The 18,569-nt window shown below is 50.9% G+C and overlaps 1 protein-coding gene across 3 annotated transcripts; it reads right to left on the reverse strand.

The window, feature by feature from the left end:
- Positions 1 to 57: 57 nt before the first annotated feature.
- ESCO2 (establishment of sister chromatid cohesion N-acetyltransferase 2) lies at positions 58 to 18,536 on the reverse strand. Of its 3 annotated transcripts, none has more exons than XM_035568339.2 (11): positions 18,128 to 18,536; positions 16,087 to 16,149; positions 12,716 to 13,733; positions 10,157 to 10,244; positions 7,492 to 7,552; positions 5,211 to 5,334; positions 3,393 to 3,524; positions 3,024 to 3,113; positions 2,237 to 2,380; positions 1,787 to 1,968; positions 58 to 867 (listed from the first exon to the last, which is right to left on the reverse strand). In XM_035568339.2, exons 2-11 carry the CDS (start codon positions 16,131 to 16,133, stop codon positions 729 to 731), a joined length of 2,025 nt encoding a protein of 674 aa, XP_035424232.1. In that variant the 5' UTR covers positions 16,134 to 16,149; positions 18,128 to 18,536; the 3' UTR covers positions 58 to 728. The 3 variants fall into 3 exon arrangements, with proteins under 3 accessions (XP_035424232.1, XP_035424229.1, XP_035424231.1); XM_035568336.2 differs by having other exon boundaries at positions 3,216 to 3,524; positions 18,128 to 18,516; XM_035568338.2 differs by lacking the exon at positions 18,128 to 18,536 and adding an exon at positions 18,049 to 18,104.
- Between the last annotated feature and the right edge of the window lie 33 nt (positions 18,537 to 18,569).

Below are 18,569 nucleotides of genomic sequence, written 5' to 3' on the forward strand. Positions count from 1 at the left end.
GAGAGCTTTGGCAATGTTTCCCTTTCTCCTCCGCGCACAGAAACGAGCCCGAGCACCGGCGTTTCACACAGTTTATTGAGCAGGCAGTGACAGCTCCCCACGCACCACACCGTGAAGGTTCCAGACCTTATACAGCGGAGGCTGAGAAAGATCCTGCCCCGAGCCAACTGCTTAAACCCAGCTCGTGCTCCCTGCCGCGTGCATACATTCAGTGGCTGCCTGTGCCAGGGCCTCTGCCCCAGCCAAGCCCTTTACATTCATCTCCTGCACGTTCAGGATCTAATTCCAAGCAGCTTGCAGCCTGCACAGTGCACATCAAGCTCCGCTCCTCGGCCACCCGTGAGCTGCCCGATGCTCCCCTGCTGCAGCAAGGCCAAAGCAGCGCAGAGCTCGGGGTTAAACACCCACACCTGGGGGAGAAAGCAGCCCCCTTTATATTAGTTAAAACTCTTAAAGAAATGAAGTTACTTGCAATAAATTTGAGTTTCAGGAGGATTATCTGCAACCCAAGCAAGCCTCCGCTTCCTCAGTTTCACAGCAGGTCCCACACCCTAACACAACCCTGTACAGACAGTGAGGCCTTCCCCCAGCTCGCTCCCAGGATGAAGAGCTAGCGGTCAGCAGGAAACCAGCGTTCAGCCAGGCACTAGCATCAGAGTGTTATTTTAATAACAACGAGTTAGCTTAGCTGATTTAAACTCCCCTCAACTTGTAACAACCAAGTCGAATCAATTGCCGTAAACGAAGTTGTAGACGAGGAAGTTGGGCGTTTGGCAGTACTTCGTTGCAAACAGCTTGCCGTCCGGGGTGGGGTCGGAGAAGGCGATTTCCTCCGTGCTCAGGTAGCTGCCGTACATGAACGTGCTCCTGCAGGAAAGAAGAGAGCTGTCAGCACGCTGCAAGGAGCTGGCTCCTTTTAGCCGACTCCAGCGGGTAGCCCAGCCCTCGCTGCTGGGAGCTGTCGCTTCTTAAGCCTTGCTCTCACTCCAGAGAGGAAGGCCTCGAGGAGGCAGTTTGCCCTCCTGGATCCTGGCTTCAGGAACCAGGAGGTGTTCTGAGGTTAGTACGAAAGATAATGTAATCCTAGCACGGACAGAAAACATCACTGTGCCAAAGGAGGAGGTGTACACAGCTACTGGCAGCTCAGGAGGCAAGGGAAACAGCATCGGCTGATGATCTTTCAGAATACTGAGCTCCAGATGTAATAGCATCTGGTTATATGTTTACAAATACATACGTATATGTATGCATACACTTTATATGCGTATTTCTATATACAGTGAGCAGGTATTACATATTACTAGATACAAAGTACGACAGGCTCGCGGGCAGCCATCAAGCTCAACCTGGAGGCAGGTTTCAGACAGATGGGGGACGTCCTCCTAGCCTGCTCAGAGCCAAACGCACTTGAAAAGCTCAGAATTTCCTGCTTGGAAAAGTGTTTGGGCCGTCCACTTGTCCAGTAAGAGAATAAAAACCTCTTTCCTAACCAGCGCGCTTCCTGCTTGGAAAATCCACTCCGTGTAGCTGTGCGTTCCGGCTTTAGCTTGGCCAACACTTGTGTCAGACTTCAAATACACGTTATTTAAATAATAAATATTTATACACACGTATAGTATCTGCCCACCTGATAACCCTGCACTAGGACGAGGGGATTCCAGGTGTGCTCAGCAATAGGAGCTGACGGCTTTAGACCTGCTTCTAACGCTTCTTGCTGTGATCATCGTTCCCTCTCTGAGAATATCACCGCCCCAACCCGCCGTAGTCCTCTCCGTGCTGCCCGTACCTGACCACGTCCACCATGCGGCGCGCGACGCCCTTCCTGCGGGCCAGGCCGAACACCCAGATCCTGCTGACGCCGCAGACGGCGGGCTCGGGCTGCGTGGAGCAGCGCCAAGCGCGGTGCTGCTGCAGCGGGTCCTGCCCCAGGGACCGCGCAGCCACCGGCTCGGCCAGCACCCGGAACGCCTGCAGGGACAAAGGGGGGAGTGGAGCTGCTGCGTCCACCCCCTGGGACCCCCGCAGGGGGGGGGGGGGTCTTCACAGGGCAGACCACGACCGAAGTCAGCACTTCAAGTGGCATCCTGCTCTGTTATCAGCTGTGCAAACAGCTCCCACGGATACGAGCACGAGCTTTTCCTTAATTTTGTTCTTCCCTCTCCTGTGCAAGGACGGGATTTCCAGCGCGTTATTAGCCTGCGATTTTCCCCCCTTCCCAGTAATTCACAAATCATACCTGTTTGATTGACTCAGCCACGAGGCACCCGACAATCATCTTCTCGTTGGACACAAACAGGTACGTTTTGGTCTCGGCTGGGCAGCTCAGTGCAACTTGCTTAAATCCCAGTTCGTTATCTACAATCTCTCGCACGTCTTCGGCCTAAGAAAAAAATGAGAGATGCATTAGTAACACAATTCTTCAGCTCAGCACAAAACCCCTCCGGAAGGGGCTCACTTCCCTCAAATAACCCCGTGCTCACACAAGGTCAGGCTTCACGAAGCAGCCACAAAATGCTTTGCAACTTCGCGTGATGCCAGCGGCTCTCACTGCAGCAAGTCTGGCAGTTTTCTTGTGTTTTTTTTTTTTTAAAAAAACAAACAAAATCAGGTCTCAGGTGCTAAAAATCAACTCTTCAGGTGCTATTTTTAAACAGAAATGCTTCCCCATTTACCAAGAGCCCTCTGACAGAGCAGCCGTTTCCTCTGCCTGCACAGCTAGCACCAAGAACAGGCTCTCGCTCGCATCTTCTTGCAGAGCACACCTCCCTCTCACCCCAGCCCCAGGGACTGGAGAGCCCAGCTTGTGCTGGTCATTTAGGGACAAAACGCGGGAGGCAGGGCTGGGATGTGCACCCACAGCGACCCGGATTCGCTCACGCCCGAGCTGCCGTGACCCCGCTGAGCCCCGCGGCTCGCCCCGCGCGCTGCCAGGGGATGTTTGGTCGCGCGCTGACGCGCTCCGGGGATCGGAGCCAGCAGAAGACTCATCCGCAGCACAACCCCCAAAACAAACAGACTTGTACCTTCTTGACTGCGTACTTCGGGTCAGCTGGAAGGATCAATACGATTTTCCCATCCCAGAACTCCGCCACAACCCGCTCTTTCTTCCAGCCCTGCCACAGAGGGGGGAGAAAAAACCACCCGAGTTAGCGGTTCAGCAAGAGGGGAAGTGATTCAGCGCCGACCTTGGCAGACGGAGCTGTAACCTGACCCACCTTGGCTTGCGGGAATAAAGTCAAGTCCCGTCCATCAAACCATTTGCTGGAACTGCGCATAACTCGCACGCTAACCTCACTCTCGGGTGACAAAATATTTGCCTGCAGCTGTCTCGCCGCACCACCTGGACACGCACCGCGTCCGTCAGCTCGGACAGCCGCTGCCACGGCCCTTACCACGTAGCGCAGTCCCTCGAGGAACCTCTCGTGGTGCTGGACGTGCTGGGCTTCGTCCTCGGGGCTGGCAGCTGTGTAGATCATGCCGCACGACTTGCAAACGACGGCACCGAAATGCTTTTGACCGGCATCCTGGGGAGAAAGGCAGATGGCTAAGCGTGGATCCTGCGTGCTCAGGTTCAAAAACCACGCTCGGCCTCAGGAATGAGGGTGGGAATTGGTTGTAGCAACAATGAGCAAGGTTTCAAATATTTGGTTTCATCTGAACGTCGGAAGAGGAGCACAAGCTTTTGCTTGTTTGCAGAACATTCAAGGCTACATAGCATAAAATCACTCAAAGGACACAACGAATGCATTATTTGGAACGAGCCTCGAAGCAGACGGCTCAGCGACATTCTGTGTCAACAATGTAAAAGGGCACCACGAAAACAAAGGAAAACCATGTAGCATTTTCTGCTGGTTCTCTTAAAAAAAAAGAAAACAAACCACCAACATTTTCATAGCTCTGTCAGAGCACAGGGAGAGGGAGAAAAGGAACCGGACGCCAGCTGTGCAACCAGCAGGTTGCTCAGCAGTGACATGCACCGAGGCCTCGCTTGTTGAGGGTTTGGCTTATTTCCCTGCACGGGCGCTCCTGCGGCAGCTGCTCTCCCTTCCCCACGTCCCCCCGTGGGTGTCCCCCTGTCCCGCAGCACCTGCCATCTGTCCCCTCTCCCTCCGTCCTGAAGGCGACAGCAGGAAGGCAGACGTGCAGCTGCCGACAGGCAGCCACTGCTTAACGGCGTGCCCGGCTCTCCGTCGGTCCCAGTCCTGCCACCGTCTGCTGCTGTGGGCGCAGTCCTGGGCTGGATCCACTTGGGAAGGGCGGAGAGCAGGCAGGGTGGCTCGTGTCACTGCTCAGCACCGGCCTGGGGCAAGGGGGAGCTGGGTACCTGCTTCTGCCGGCCTCCTGTACAAGTTGTGTTGAATGTTTGTGGCTGCAGTACTCGGCTCTTCACCCAAATCATGCTAAGTGTCACCCCCTGGGGGTGGGTAGGGGGGAACGCATAGGGTTAGGACCCAAAGGAAAAGGAAAATGTGGAAAAAGCGTTAGGAAAGAGAGTTAGTGTTAGTATCAGTTAGATAAAGTGCGAGGAATGTTAGAAAAGAGTCGGGAGGGAGAAGGAAGAGGCTGGTCCTAGCAGAGGCAGTCGTGAGCTGTGCTTCTCCTCCTCCGAGACAGGGACCCCTTGGTAAGCTCTGCGCCTTCACCTCTTGGTGAGGAACACCCAGGACAGCATTTCCCTAGCACTGTTATATATCGGCGTTATTTATCAACAGCTGTTCCGGATCTGTTGTATCTGTCGCCTTGTTGAACGCTTTCACCTTCGCTAAAACTGTTTCAGGGAAAGCCCTCAGCAGGGCTCCTGAAACAGGCAAACGTTTGACTGCCCCTCACCGTGACACACAGCAGGCTGGGAGGTTGTGGGAAAGGCAAATTATCCAGCCAAACCCACTCCTGCAGCATCCATACATACCCTGACTGAGCTTCCCTTTTTGTTTTTGTTTATGTTCCACAAATCTCTCGAATTCCTAACCGGTAACAAGGCGTCAGCCCCACAGGAACCAGGAGGAGGCATTTCCCACCTCCTGCTACTGCTCTGCCCGAGCACGGAGGTAAATCCATTAACCACGGCCCCGTTACAGCAGCCCGTGGGGCCTGTAGGAGGTTTACGTGTAAGGAAATCTGCTTGTTGGTTACCCTCAGCCCATCCCTCCTCTCCTCAGCCCCGCCACCAAGCCACCCCAAGGATCCAGCGCGCCCCAGGGGAGCCTTACGATGATCATCTGGTCCCTGGAGCACAGCTCCTTCGCCTTCTTGCTCTTCTGCACGCCGGGAGCTGCTTTCGCGGCTGGGCTGGATCCGAACGGAGAACTCAGATCGTCCAGAGCAGGCTGCGTCCTGAAAATCGTTTCAGAGAGATGTCGGTTAGTCGCTCCACGCGAAGGTCAACCTTACACATGCGGCCCCTCGGGACGCGTGGTCCGAGCTGATTTCTGGGCAGGGCGACACGACGAGCACCAGGGCCGCGTTCTGCCAGCCTCAGCAGCACGAGCACCTTCACCTGGGGTCCTCTTACACGGCTTCGAGTGCTCTGCTCTGCAAGGAAGGCTGACTGCAGCACGCACACGGCACCAGCAACACCCTCCTCGAGGGAAGAAAAGGAAAAACTGGACCCCAGCTACCCCCAGAGCATCTCGTCCTGGTTCTGATCCAGGTGTAGAAGCCCGGCTGAGCCCCACCACAGCTTGGCCCCAACCCCTCCGGGCTCCCAAGCCTGCTTCTCTCAGCTCCTGTTCCACCCCCAGCCCCTCAGGCCAGCACCTTTCGGCAGCGTTTTGGGAAAACCCTTAGAGGGGAGTGGGCTGGAGCGAGGCTGAGACACGTTTTTCCCAGGGCTGGCGATCCAGACAGGGAGGCTTTCCATGAATTTATCAGTTTGTGACGTGGGCTTGAGCTACAGGGAACGAGCACTGTTAAAATTGTTGATAGTGGTGTTTTTTCTAGCCTTACCTTTAGGCTTCTGCTCAGAAGGAGGCATTTCTCGAGCAATTTTAAAGGGGGAAATTGTCGTGCAGCGACCCTTAACGTGGAGCTAATTTAGAGATACACCAAACAACTTCACAGATTTCGATCCTAAAGAGAATTTCCAAAGCAGAGACTTTGGATAGGAAAAATTTGAGCTCATCAGCTTCCCCAGAGACGACTGGAAATCCACGGCTGATCCCCCGTTAATCACAAACAGCAGCATTTCCAGATCCCAGCGCTCCCCCTCTGCCACGGGAGGTATTTGGAAACCACACGAGGAAGCAGAGCAAATATTGCAGTCAGAGCTCGCTTTCAACACTTCTCCGTGGCAGAGCACTGCAGCAGCAGCAAGCTTTGGAAGGTTTGTTTTGGCTCGTTTATAAGGAACCTTAAAGGTTTTTGTTGTTGTTGTTCTTGATTTTTGTACGGTCACAATAACCTAGGCTCAGAGTATTTCTATTATTAACAAAACGTATCAAGAAGTTGATTCAGTAGGGAAGAGGGATTCGCATCTCTGGTTCTTGCATGGGAAGAGAAGTCTTCTTCCACGACAAGCCTTAGGGTGCAGCAGGAAATTAATTGAAGAAAGAAGCTATTCAGAAGCAGGGACATCACTTAGGACAGCTACACCTCACCAGGAAGGTAGGAGGCACAGCGCCTGTATGGGATTTAGCAAGGAAAGCGTGCTTTTGACAAATCCAGAAGGCAAACTTCTAATATTTCCCTGTCCTTCTGGTGCTGGGGGCCCCAGAGCCTGAGCGCAGGGCTCCAGGTGGGGTCTCACGAGAGCAGAGCAGAGGGGGACAATCCCCTCCCTCGCCCCGCTGGCCCCGCTGCTGCTGGTGCAGCCCAGGGTTCGGGTGTCTGAGCACAAACGCTTTGTTTGGACAACCCTGGTCCCAAATCAGAGCAAGAGCTGGTGTTGTCGCGGGTCTCTGACGAACAGCCAGCACAGAGACCGAAAGTCACTGCTGTTATGGGAACTCCAGCCACAGAGATAGAAATCATATGAATAAAGAAATAAATTAAAACCCTTTAGGCAGCCCGAACAACACTAATGCTGTGCCATTCTTAGTGATGAACATATCCCGAAACTGTCCAACCTCTTTCTAATGATTTTATCATTAATAACAGTTAAGAGAAAACCTTTATTTCCTTTATAGTTCCAAAAGCGAATCCTATCAGCTCAAAACTATATGTAAATTCACAAGTTAAATGTACTATGGAGAGTAAACAAATGCGTATTTCCTTATTCTCAGCCTAGCAGCCACCTAAACCAATGCACCATTTTTTGTCTTGCCTTCCCTTAAGCAAAACAAAAAAAACAACAAGAAAAAAACCTCCCAGACCTTACAAGGCCGATTTCTCTTGTCTCAGTGCACAAAGACAGAAAGCCAAGCTACTGTTCTGAGAATGAGTGGGTGTCTATATAAATATCTATTCGTATGTAAACATATAAAAACTGTTTTTCTGCAGATACGACGCTTCTGGGAAGAAGATTAACTTCTCCTGGGAAGACGATTAACATACCTCTTCTTGCTTGTCGGGAGAGCACTGAATATGGGGTAGACCATGGCATTTGAAGATGAAGCTGGAAAAGACAAGGGAAGTTATTGTGGCTTGGTCATCTTCAGGTGCAGCACACGTCGAGGCATGGAAACAGGAACCCAAGCACCAACGAGACTTCAAAGTGACACGGATTTGAACCCTACAGACAAGAGGTTTTAGGATTACCAAGAAGCTGTCGCTGTCGCAATACATACAAGTTTTGTTCACGAGTGGTGCCCGCACGTCCTCCCCTTCACGACATTTGGCTGACGCTGATCGGGCCACCCTGAGCTTTCCCCTGATGTTTGGAATTAGGAACAGTCACATCCAGCAGAAGTTTCTGCTACGGTAGTGTTTCTTTGGCTATTAATAGAGTTAATCAAGCACAGGTTTCTCATTTTCCATTAGTTTGGCTACGGCAGCCTGAGCTTGTAGGCTGTTCAGCGCAGAGAAGCTGGGAAGCCACAGACTTAGCACTGGGTTACAGCTCACGCTCTGCGCGTTTTATGAGAATTTAGCAAAGACAATTTCAGTAAGCACAACTCATCAAATTATTAATCAGGAGTATTTCCCCTCCAGTATACACAGTTTAAGTGCTCGACTGCTTTCTGCTCTCATTTTTTGACTGCATTCGCTAACAGACAGAGACTTCTCGATAATCACAGAAACATAAGGAAGTGCCTAAGCAGAAAATTGGAACTGACAGCCTCCAAAAAACACGCTGTGAAGATAAACCAGTTCTTTCTAGGATCAGGACACAATAAAAACGTCTCTTGTTAATATCAGAAGTGGAAAGGATCAGGAGTCATGAAGAAGGCAGCAATAAATAACAAAAAGCCTTGAATTTCCTAGAAACGCGGGATCTTAGAGGGCCAAGACACTTCTTGGGAAGGGTCCCAAAAGACAAATAATGTCAGGCAATCTGGGGGAATGTGACGGCAGCAGCTTTTTGAGCAGGTGGAGAAAACAGAAACAGGAGCCTTCGGAAAGAAAGGTGGGGATCAAAGACGGAAACGTGGCCAGCAGCAGAGCGTGAGGCTCCTCAGGACGCCAAGAGGGGGCACAGCACAGAAATGATGACCAGCAGGAGAACAGAGTTCACAGTTCCAAAGCCAAATAAGTTCCCATGTGGAGCAAATATAAAGAGGGAAAAAAAAAGGAATAAGCTCAGGAGTGCTGGCAACTTTCCTCGACAGATTAAGACCAGATGCGCAAGGAGTGGAGCGAGAGACAAACACGGCTACATCGGGAGATTTTCGCTCACTGGAAGCGCAGGGAATCACGGTGGGGATAGAAATCCACGGGGAAAACACATCAGGAAGGCGAAGGGCTGAAAGCAGAAACACCAAAATGCAAAATAATCTCCTCCTAGAAAGCCACAGAGCCAAGAAAGCGTTCGATAATTGCGAGAGGAAGAGCCAGAGGTGAGTGCTACCTGGAGAGGAAACAGATGTCAGACCATGACACAACATGAGGCATCTTTTTAGTTCGGTCATCAATGAAATAATTAGCTGGGAGCAGATCATTAGCTCAATTAAGACATAACGGACGTAAGACCTTCCACACTGTGGAAAGAAAACGCTTGGGTAATTCACACATCTTTGGATTAGCAAGGATTGGGTTGACCCTAGGGTCTAGCTGGGGCTAGAAAAGGTAACACTGACAATTGGTAAAAGGGAGAAGGCAGGAAATTCGGATCAAACCACACAAATTGCACATCTCTGCAAACTTACTGGCACACGTTAGCGCATGCTTGGAACGGGAGGCAGGAGGTCGAGGCCAATGCATTATTTTGCCTTACAAATATACATAAGCAACATATTTTCCTTTTGCAGTCTTGGTATTCCCAAGAGAAGAATAAAAGCCTCATAATTAATTTATAATTTCTGACAATTTCCTTGTATTAGCAGGGAAACTTGGCCTAGGTGAACCTGCTATAAGAAAATGGGGAAAGTTGACAGGGCCAAAAGTGTCATATTCCGATAATTATTGTCAATAATTCACTGCCAAGACAAGAATTGCAGAGTGGAGTTTCCTAGGCCACCATCAGGAATAAACATCAATAGATGCTTATAACCCTGTAGATGTTAGCTAGCAGATAGGGACACGTAAGAGATTGATTTGAAAAGCATTCCTACGTTGGAAATGGTTGGAAATAAACAGAGTGAAATAAGGATGAGGGGAAGCACGAGGGGAGTGCCTGGCCAGGAGAGACAGGGCTCGGTGTGGAGGAAGCAAACAAACGACGTCGGATGCCTGAGAGTCAAGAGTTTAAAAGGAGAGGGGAAAGAATCAGGGGTAACTTAGTCCAAGAAGACGAGGGGAAATGAATAAATAAATAAAAGCCAGTAATAGGTTTCAAACAGAGTCGTTTCCCAAATCTCACTGGGATTTGCTGAGCAGCAAAGCGAAGAGGAAGGGCAGGTTAGGTACCAGGACAAAATCCAGTTTACGTACCACGAGCACAGATCTCCACCTCCATCGTCTCTGTCCAGCTTTTTGGAACACAAACCTACAGCACAACCTGGGAATTCAGCAAAGCGGCTCTTGGGGAACAGCAGGTATTTTAAAAGAGCTTAAAAAGCCTCTTCCACATCGTTTCCCTACAGAAAATGTCAGAGGCCAAGAGAGGTGCAGTCCAGCTTACCTTCCTTGTCCCCTTTGTGCGGAGATGGGCTCGGCGGAATAACGTCGTCCGACTCCTGGGTTGGGGCAGCACTGGCTTCATCACCACCCTGTGAATTAAGACAATTTTATTAGGGTCAAAAGAAAGCTCCCAGCTCTCGGGGAGCAGTTACAAAATCCCCTACAGTTTGAGCACCCCCTGCCGAGGCGCAAGAAGAAAGTAAAGTCATGTCTTATTCCAGCCGTTGTTGTCGTCTGTTGACACCTGGTTATTTTTCGCCACGGTTCCTTCCTTAGCACAGGCTTAATTCTGAGAACATTCCCTATATATTAAGAAAGTTTTAGGTGTTAGTTTATTTTAGGTGTCTAATTAATGCAACACTGACCTGTCTGCATCCTGAACGTGACTTGAGCAGGGAGCACAAGCACTGTTTTAATACCTTATGCACCTCTGCAAACACTGAGATGTATTGCACCTTACAGACCAAATTAAGGGCTGACTTGCCTTCAAAACTTGTAGGATTTTTTTTATTTAAATTAACCAAGTGATTTCCTGTTTAAAGGGAAAAGATCTCTCCCTCCCACAGACCTTTAACGGGTAGTTTAAAGAAAGCAGCTCCAGAACGAAACAGTTTTAGGTGTGAAGGGACAAATCCATCAAAAAAAATGAAAAGGGAGGGAGGAATTCTACAATTATTGGAGAAATCACTTCTCTATAGTGGTTCCCCAGTTTGTCAGTCAACATACCGAAGGATTTTCCTTTTTTATTTAATTTCACTATCTTGTGTCATGCTGTTACTATTTTTTTCCGCCTTTGTCTGCTGTAGGCATTTGAGAAAGACCAGAGTCCTACCTTGCCTGATAATGAACGTTGTCTCTTTCTTAATCTTACCTCGTCCATTTTCTGCCACCCCTCGAGGCTGACACCCGATGTGATAAGGGCACGATTGCATAATTTAAGAATTAGACAATTAAATTACAATTAAAGGAAATAAAGCGCTTGGTACTTTAACAATCCTTGTGATTATTTAAAACCAGAGATGTTCGAAGTTGAGAGATCTGTGGTGTGGGTTTTTTTTTTTGTTTGTTTCCAAAGAAATACCAACTATAGACACTTGAATCATTTGTTGAGCTTAGCCTTTCAGGGACTCTGCTCCGTTCTCCGCTCACAGCCGTGCACCTCCACAGCTTCTGGAAGCCTCGCACATAAATTCTATTAAAATCAAAGTTTGCCAAGCTGATTTTTGCCTTAAACTCTGCTCTTTTCACATACGACCACGTCATTTCCCATCTCATCAGGAACCCTGGACAGTCACCGGGTGAAGCAGCTGCCTCTAGCAGAACGTGAAGCCAGATCAAGGCCACACTGGGCCGTGCTGGTTTCGCACCACAAAGTCACCGAGTTTGTGTGTTTCCAACGCTCTGTGCTTCTGAGGAACCCCTGAGAAACAGCTCGCCAACGCAGAAACTGCAGTCACAGCAGAATCAAATGTTTTCAGGTTATTTTTTTTCACCTGCATGTGCAAGGTTGGATTCCGTAAGCTGCCATTCGGGTTTTGTTAACGCTGGGTTGTAAAAACCTATCGCCAATCAAGCCAGGTATGTGAGAGGTCTGCTGATGTAGCGCGGGTGAACTGAGAGGGGAATACGTTGCCCTTTATTGAAGCAACACAGGAATATAAAGCGCATTAGTGCTGTAAAAACAGCTTCCCACCTTGCTCACTGCTTCCTTTCAGCGCCCACTGCAAAGCACCACGGCAGCACTCCGGTGCCCTTCCTGCTCCCATGCGGTTTGGATGCCAGAACGCGGCAAGAAAAATGCCACCAGGTGTCACCAGGTCGTTTGGGGACCTGCTCTGAGCTGTGCTCCAGTGCCACCCTTACCTTTCGCACCTAAGCATCAAGGCTAGAAAGCAAGATCCGCATCCCGAGCCAAACAATCCTCTGGTAAATAACAAAAATAAAGTGAGGCAAGTGTTACCTGGTTGGCAATAAGCTAGACTCACTGCAAAGTTTAACCACTCCAGCAAATGCTAGACGTTTGCACAAGATTTATGTTAAAAAACAAGAAAAAAAAACAACACACATACAACATTTAAATCAGGCACCAGGAGTATTTTCACTGCTGGCACAGCAAGGGGGAGAGGTTGCTTACGCCTCTCCAGCGAGCTACTGAAAGGTCTCAGCTCTGCCGACAGGCCAGCTCAAAGAAACTTGATTTGTAACGGGATGAGAAACGGGGACTTGCTCTCACTGCCTGGAAGAAGGGAGCTCCGAGCCAGCACCTGCAGCGTCTGCTGAGAAATCCTCGCTGGAAGACAGCCACGGAGCAGACCGAGGCCTGCCAGCGCCTCCTGATTAGGGCACGGGCTGCACTAGCAAGAATTCCTAAATAAAGGCCCTTCAGAACCAGAAATGGATTGTCCTTCGTAAAAACACGGTGCAAGGAAGCTGCCCTTCCTCAGGCAACATCCTCTAACGTTCCTAACTGAGCCCCTGGTGCCTGAACAACTGGAGCTCGTCACTGCCAGCTCACTCAGCACACGTCACCTGAACGTGTCCCGATGCCACCACCACCTACCACGTTCTCTGTGTCGCTGTCTTCTGCAGCAGGAGACTTGGGGGGGTGGGAAGGAACAGCAGGGGTGCCCCCCCTGCTCTGCAGGGATGCCTTTCCTTCGCACGCTGCACTTCCCTCTTCCTTTCCGTGACTCAAGTCCTCCCTGGTCTCCTTGTCTTCCTTCTGAGGCGCAGAAATCCTGCTCCGTGTACCACCCACCTTGGGATTTTCGCTTGTAGGAGCTGAGTGAGACGTGCCAGCTGTCCCTGCTGTGGCCTGGCCGCTTCCTTGCGCAGCCCTGGGGGGCGCCTGGGGAGATTTGGGGTCTCCGGCTGGTTTTTTGGAGTGCGACCTCTTCCTGGCAGAGAAGAACGCCGCCCCCGCCTGGAGCTTCAAAGCTGGTTTCACCGTCATGCTGAGGACGCGGAAGGGCGAATCCATCTTCTTTTTAATCAGGCAGGGAGCGTTCTCCTTCTCCACGCTGGGTTTCAGAGGTGGGACGTCCGCCTTTACCTTCTTCACTGCTTTGGGGACAGTTTTGGGGACAGTTTTGCCGTGCTTGGTACCTGTTGCAGGCCTGGCTGGCCTGGAGCTCGCGTTCCTGCTGAGGTTCGTGTTCATCTTCTCGGTCCTGCTCGCAGCCGGGGCATTTTCATCACCGTTCCTCTCCCCAAAAGAGAGGTTCTCATTCAGCTGTTTCCTCTCGATGAGAGTAAGGTATCGCTTCTCCTTGCTGTAAAAAGACACCACGGGCACAACGGGCTTGTAGGATGAAGCTGCCTTTGGGGATGATTTACCGGAGAGCCCCCTGGGCGCAGCAGTGGGAACGCTGGCTGCCTGCAGGGGGGAAACATCCAGCCTCCTGGACGGCGCTGGCTTCACAGGGACAGCCTCATTTTCCTTCATCTCATCACCAGAGCCGGGCGACCATTTTATCTGGGACCCACACCAGTGCCTCCTGGATCTCTTGCGCGGCGACAGCCCGTCGATAAAACCGACCGCCGCTCTTAGCACAGGAGTCTCAAAGGCTAAGGATGTGCTGCAAAAAGAATTGCAAAGGAAAATATCACATATATGATCAAAAGCTTTCCAGCTCTTGCTTTGCTCAAATAACCCTTAAGTTTTGCTCAGCTGAGTTGCTGTGCTGGTACGTGCCCGTTAACAAAAGCAGATCTCAGAAGACCCATGACTGCCTTGCCACTCTCTGCTTTTTTTAAACATCAAATCAATTCCCTGTCCAAACTTGTTAAAACTCCAGGCATTTTGCTTTCTGGAGCACTACTGACACGATTAGCGCTACCCACAACTAAGGAGAAAAGCCCCGGTTTCTTTCAGACCAACTCTCTCAACTCGGATTTATGCTCCCGAAAAATTTTGTGGGTCCACCGCTGCCACGTGCGGGGTGGTAAAGGTGAGGGAGGGAAAACCTCTCCAGATTTGACACCGCTTTCTGAAAGGCACGTGCTGAAGCCTCATGCTGAGAGCTTTTTCAGAACCTAAACCTTGTCAGTGCTGCACCAAGAGCTTTTGAACCAACCAGCCTGAAGGAGAGGGACGTTTACATAAAGGACCCATTCAGCTGCCCCTGCTGGCACCACGCTCGCTGGGTGCACAACGCAGCGAGGCATTTCCTCGGCAAATGTTGACGCCCGATCTCAGGAATTTGGCCTTCTGGTTCAGTAAGAAAACCTCGCTCCCAGTCTGCCCCCAAGAAATATCTTGTGGGGGAGGTACAGGACGAGCCTGAGAAAAAACCTGTTCAGCTGGCAGGGTTAGGGTGGGAAACAATCCGTTCCTCCAGAGGTACAGCTCAGCCTTTGTCCAGTGACTCAATTCATGGGGAAAAATATATATATTTTTAGATGCATGAAAGAAAGGAACCCTTGTAGGCCACTCAGATAATTTGTGCTGACTCTTAAGTATTTCTGCAGTGCTTACCGAAGTCTTTCCAAGTGGAGGAGACTTTTCCACGAGGAACTGTGAGCATCAGGGGTTTATTTCTAATAACACACGTGGGCCATGCTACTGCGGTGCAGAACCACCCTCAGCGGTTTTTTTTTCCACTTTACATTAAAAGATTTGGAGGGTTTTAGATATCTAACTTACCCTAAGTGCAGCAAAACTTTAGTTTGTTTTTAAAATAAAGCATTAAATTGGTTTTATGAGGAAAATAAAAGATTTAGGAGGGGTTAACGTACCTGTCAGGGGGGCTGTGGCTCCTTTATTTTTAAAATAAAGCATTAAATTGATTTTATGAGGAAAATAAAAGATTTAGGAGGGGTTAACGTACCTGTCAGGGGGGCTGTGGCTCCTTTATTTTTAAAATAAAGCATTAAATTGATTTTATGAGGAAAATAAAAGATTTAGGAGGGGTTAACGTACCTGTCAGGGGGGCTGTGGCTCCTTTATTTTTAAAATAAAGCATTAAATTGATTTTATGAGGAAAATAAAAGATTTAGGAGGGGTTAACGTACCTGTCAGGGGGGCTGTGGCTCCTTTATTTTTAAAATAAAGCATTAAATTGATTTTATGAGGAAAATAAAAGATTTAGGAGGGGTTAACGTACCTGTCAGGCGGGCTGTGGCTCCTTTATTTTCAAATAAAGCATTAAATTGATTTTATGAGGAAAATAAAAGATTTAGGAGGGGTTAACGTACCTGTCAGGGGGGCTGTGGCTCCTTTATTTTTAAAATAAAGCATTAAATTGATTTTATGAGGAAAATAAAAGATTTAGGAGGGGTTAACGTACCTGTCAGGGGGGCTGTGGCTCCTTTATTTTTAAAATAAAGCATTAAATTGATTTTATGAGGAAAATAAAAGATTTAGGAGGGGTTAACGCACCTGTCAGGGGGGCTGTGGCTCCTTTATTTTTAAAATAAAGCATTAAATTGATTTTATGAGGAAAATAAAAGATTTAGGAGGGGTTAACGTACCTGTCAGGGGGGCTGTGGCTCCTTTATTTTTAAAATAAAGCATTAAATTGATTTTATGAGGAAAATAAAAGATTTAGGAGGGGTTAACGCACCTGTCAGGGGGGCTGTGGCTCCTTTATTTTTAAAATAAAGCATTAAATTGATTTTATGAGGAAAATAAAAGATTTAGGAGGGGTTAACGTACCTGTCAGGGGGGCTGTGGCTCCTTTATTTTTAAAATAAAGCATTAAATTGATTTTATGAGGAAAATAAAAAATTTAGGAGGGGTTAACGTACCTGTCAGGGGGGCTGTGGCTCCTTTATTTTCAAATAAAGCATTAAATTGATTTTATGAGGAAAATAAAAGATTTAGGAGGGGTTAATGTACCTGTCAGGGGGGCTGTGGCTCCTTTATTTTTAAAATAAAGCATTAAATTGATTTTATGAGGAAAATAAAAGATTTAGGAGGGGTTAACGCACCTGTCAGGCGGGCTGTGGCTCCTTTTCTGCGGGGTGCGAGTCGCCATGTCTTCACCGGGGCGCCTACAAGAACACGATTTTAGTGGTGTAAAAAAAACAGTAAAAAAAAAAAAAAGAAGTTAAAAAAGTTTTGCAGTTAAAAAACGAAGAAATCGGTAATGAAGGAAGGGAGACCGGGGGGCTGAGAGGAAGGCCGAGCGGGAGCAGTCCGGGCGTGACGGGGACAGGATGACAGGGCTGGGCTGCAGCTGAGCGCGAGCTCCGTCCTGCCCTGCCATCCCGGGACCCTAAACCACCTCAGGGCAGACTTTTGGGGTTTCCCCGCCCGCCTCCACCCTGCCGGGTACCCGAACCCGGCTGCCCGGCAGGCATTTAGAGGATTTCAGGGCTCGCCGCTTGCTGGCGTTAAGGCTCGTCGCGCTTGGCTTCTCTCCTGGTTTCGGGGACTCGGTGCGCGACAGGAGCTGCTCCGTCACGGGCCGTGCCCCGCGCCACAGCGCCCCGCAGAAACCCCACACCCCTACAAACGGGGGCCTCACGCTCACTGGTCACGAAGTGCTGGGGCGCAGGGCGCAGCTCCTGTGACCTGCTGGGAGCTGGCAGCTCCTCACAAACGGCCCCTGGACCCCAACCCTCAGAGCCCCCTGCGTGGGCACCGCGCCTCTGCACTGCAGCGGACCTGGATCCAGCCCCCAGCCCCATGGATCCTAGACCCCAAACCTCAGACCCGGGTCCTAGACCCGGATCCAGCCCCCAGACCCTTGGATCCTAGACCCCAAACCTCAGACCCAGGTCCTAGACCCAGACCCAGATCCCAGACCCAGATCCTAGATCCCAGACCCCAGACCTATGATCCTAGACCCCAGACTCCAGTTCCCAGACCCCAGACCCATGATCCTAGACCCCAGTTCCCAGACCTATGATCCTAGACCTCAGACCCCAGTTCCTAGACCCCACACCTATGATCCTAGCCCCCATGATCCAGACCCCAGACCCCAGACCCATGATCCCAGACCCCCAGAGCCATGATCCGAGATCCATGATCCTAGACTCCAAACCCCAGACCCAGATCCTACACCCCAGACCTATGATCCTAGACCCAGTTCCTAGACCCCAGACACCAGACCCCAAACCTCAGACCCAGGTCCTACACCCCAGACCTATGATCCTAAACCCAGCTCCTAGACCCCAGACCCAGCTCCTAGTCCCCAGACCCCAGACCAAGACCCATGATCCTAGACCCAGTTACCCAGTTCCTAGACCCCAGACCCATGATCCCAGACCCCAGTCCCATCATTCTAGACCCCAGACCCCAAACCTCAGACCCAGATCCTACACCTCAGACCTATGATCCTAGACCCAGTTCCTAGACCCCAGACCCATGATCCTAGACCCCAGACCCAGACCCTAGATCCCAGACCGATGATCCTAGACCCAGTTCCTAGACCTCAGACCCTGTTCCTAGACCCCAGTTCCCAAACCCCAGACCCGACCCTGGTCCTACACCCCAGACCCAGATCCTACACCCCAAACCTATGATCCTAGACCCAGTTCCTAGATCCCAGACCCATGATCCTAGACCCCAAACCCCAGACCCAGGTCCTATACCCCGGACCCAGACCCTAGACCCCAGACCTATGATCCTAGACCCAGTTCCTAGACCCCAGACCCTGTTCCTAGACCCCAGTTCCCAGACCCCAGACCCGTGATCCCAGACCCCAGACCCAAGACCCCACATCCCAGCCCAGACCCCAAACCCCAGACCCTGACCCACAAACCCTGACCCCGACCCAAGATCCAGACCCTGATCCAGGACCCAGACCCCAAACCCCAGACCAAAGACCCCCAGAGCCATGATCCCAGATCCCAGATCCCAGACCCAAGACCCCAGACCCCAGACCCCAGACCCCAGACCCCAGACCCCAGACCCCTCCCCCCCCCCCCGCTCAGGGCTGCGCTCACCCCGCCGCCAACGCTCCCGCGCCTTCGAACCCGCGCTGCTTCTCCCGCCCGCCCGGCCCCCCCCGCCCCATTGGCCCACCTCCTTGCCGCTCAGCCCGCCTCGCATCGCCATTGGTCAAGACCCTCCTTGGGCCCGCCTCACTCGCCGTCCAGCCAATCAGACAGCAGAGTTCGCCCGGTTTCCTCAGGAAGACTCCAACTCCCGGCGTACCTTGCGAGCGCAGTCGCCTCCGGGCGGCGGGAGCGCGCGGTGCACGCTGGGGCCTGTAGTCCCAGGCTCAGAGCCCACCCGAGGCTTGTTACTGGCTCACGCAAATGTTACCAGCCTTTAATTCCTCGCTTTGTTCTTCCCTTTGCAACCTTCTGACTGTTTTTAATGGCGCTTCCTGTGTTTAATCCCCCCCCCCCCCCCCTGCTGCCGTCACCTCACAGCACTCCGCTGCCCGATCACAGGCAGCCGCGCCATGCGCAGAGCTGACCCCTCAACACCCACCTTGCCCGGGTCCTTTCCGCCAGCTGTG

The sequence above is a fragment of the Cygnus atratus genome, chromosome 3, assembly GCF_013377495.2.
Source record: "Cygnus atratus isolate AKBS03 ecotype Queensland, Australia chromosome 3, CAtr_DNAZoo_HiC_assembly, whole genome shotgun sequence".
NCBI classification, from domain to species: Eukaryota; Metazoa; Chordata; class Aves; order Anseriformes; family Anatidae; genus Cygnus; species Cygnus atratus.

What these genes read in the sequence shown, in the direction of transcription:
- ESCO2 (XM_035568336.2), bottom strand. Translation starts at nt 16,133, where the DNA reads ATGGCGACTCGCACCCCGCAGAAAAGGAGCCACAGCCCGCCTGACAG. An exon ending in GCACAAAGGGGACAAGGAAG is followed by an intron (nt 7,553 to 10,156) that starts GTAAGCTGGACT and finishes TGTCTTTTCCAG; the next exon opens with CTTCATCTTCAAATGCCATG. An exon ending in CTTTATTCCCGCAAGCCAAG is followed by an intron (nt 3,114 to 3,215) that starts GTGGGTCAGGTT and finishes CCTCTGTGGCAG; the next exon opens with GGCTGGAAGAAAGAGCGGGT.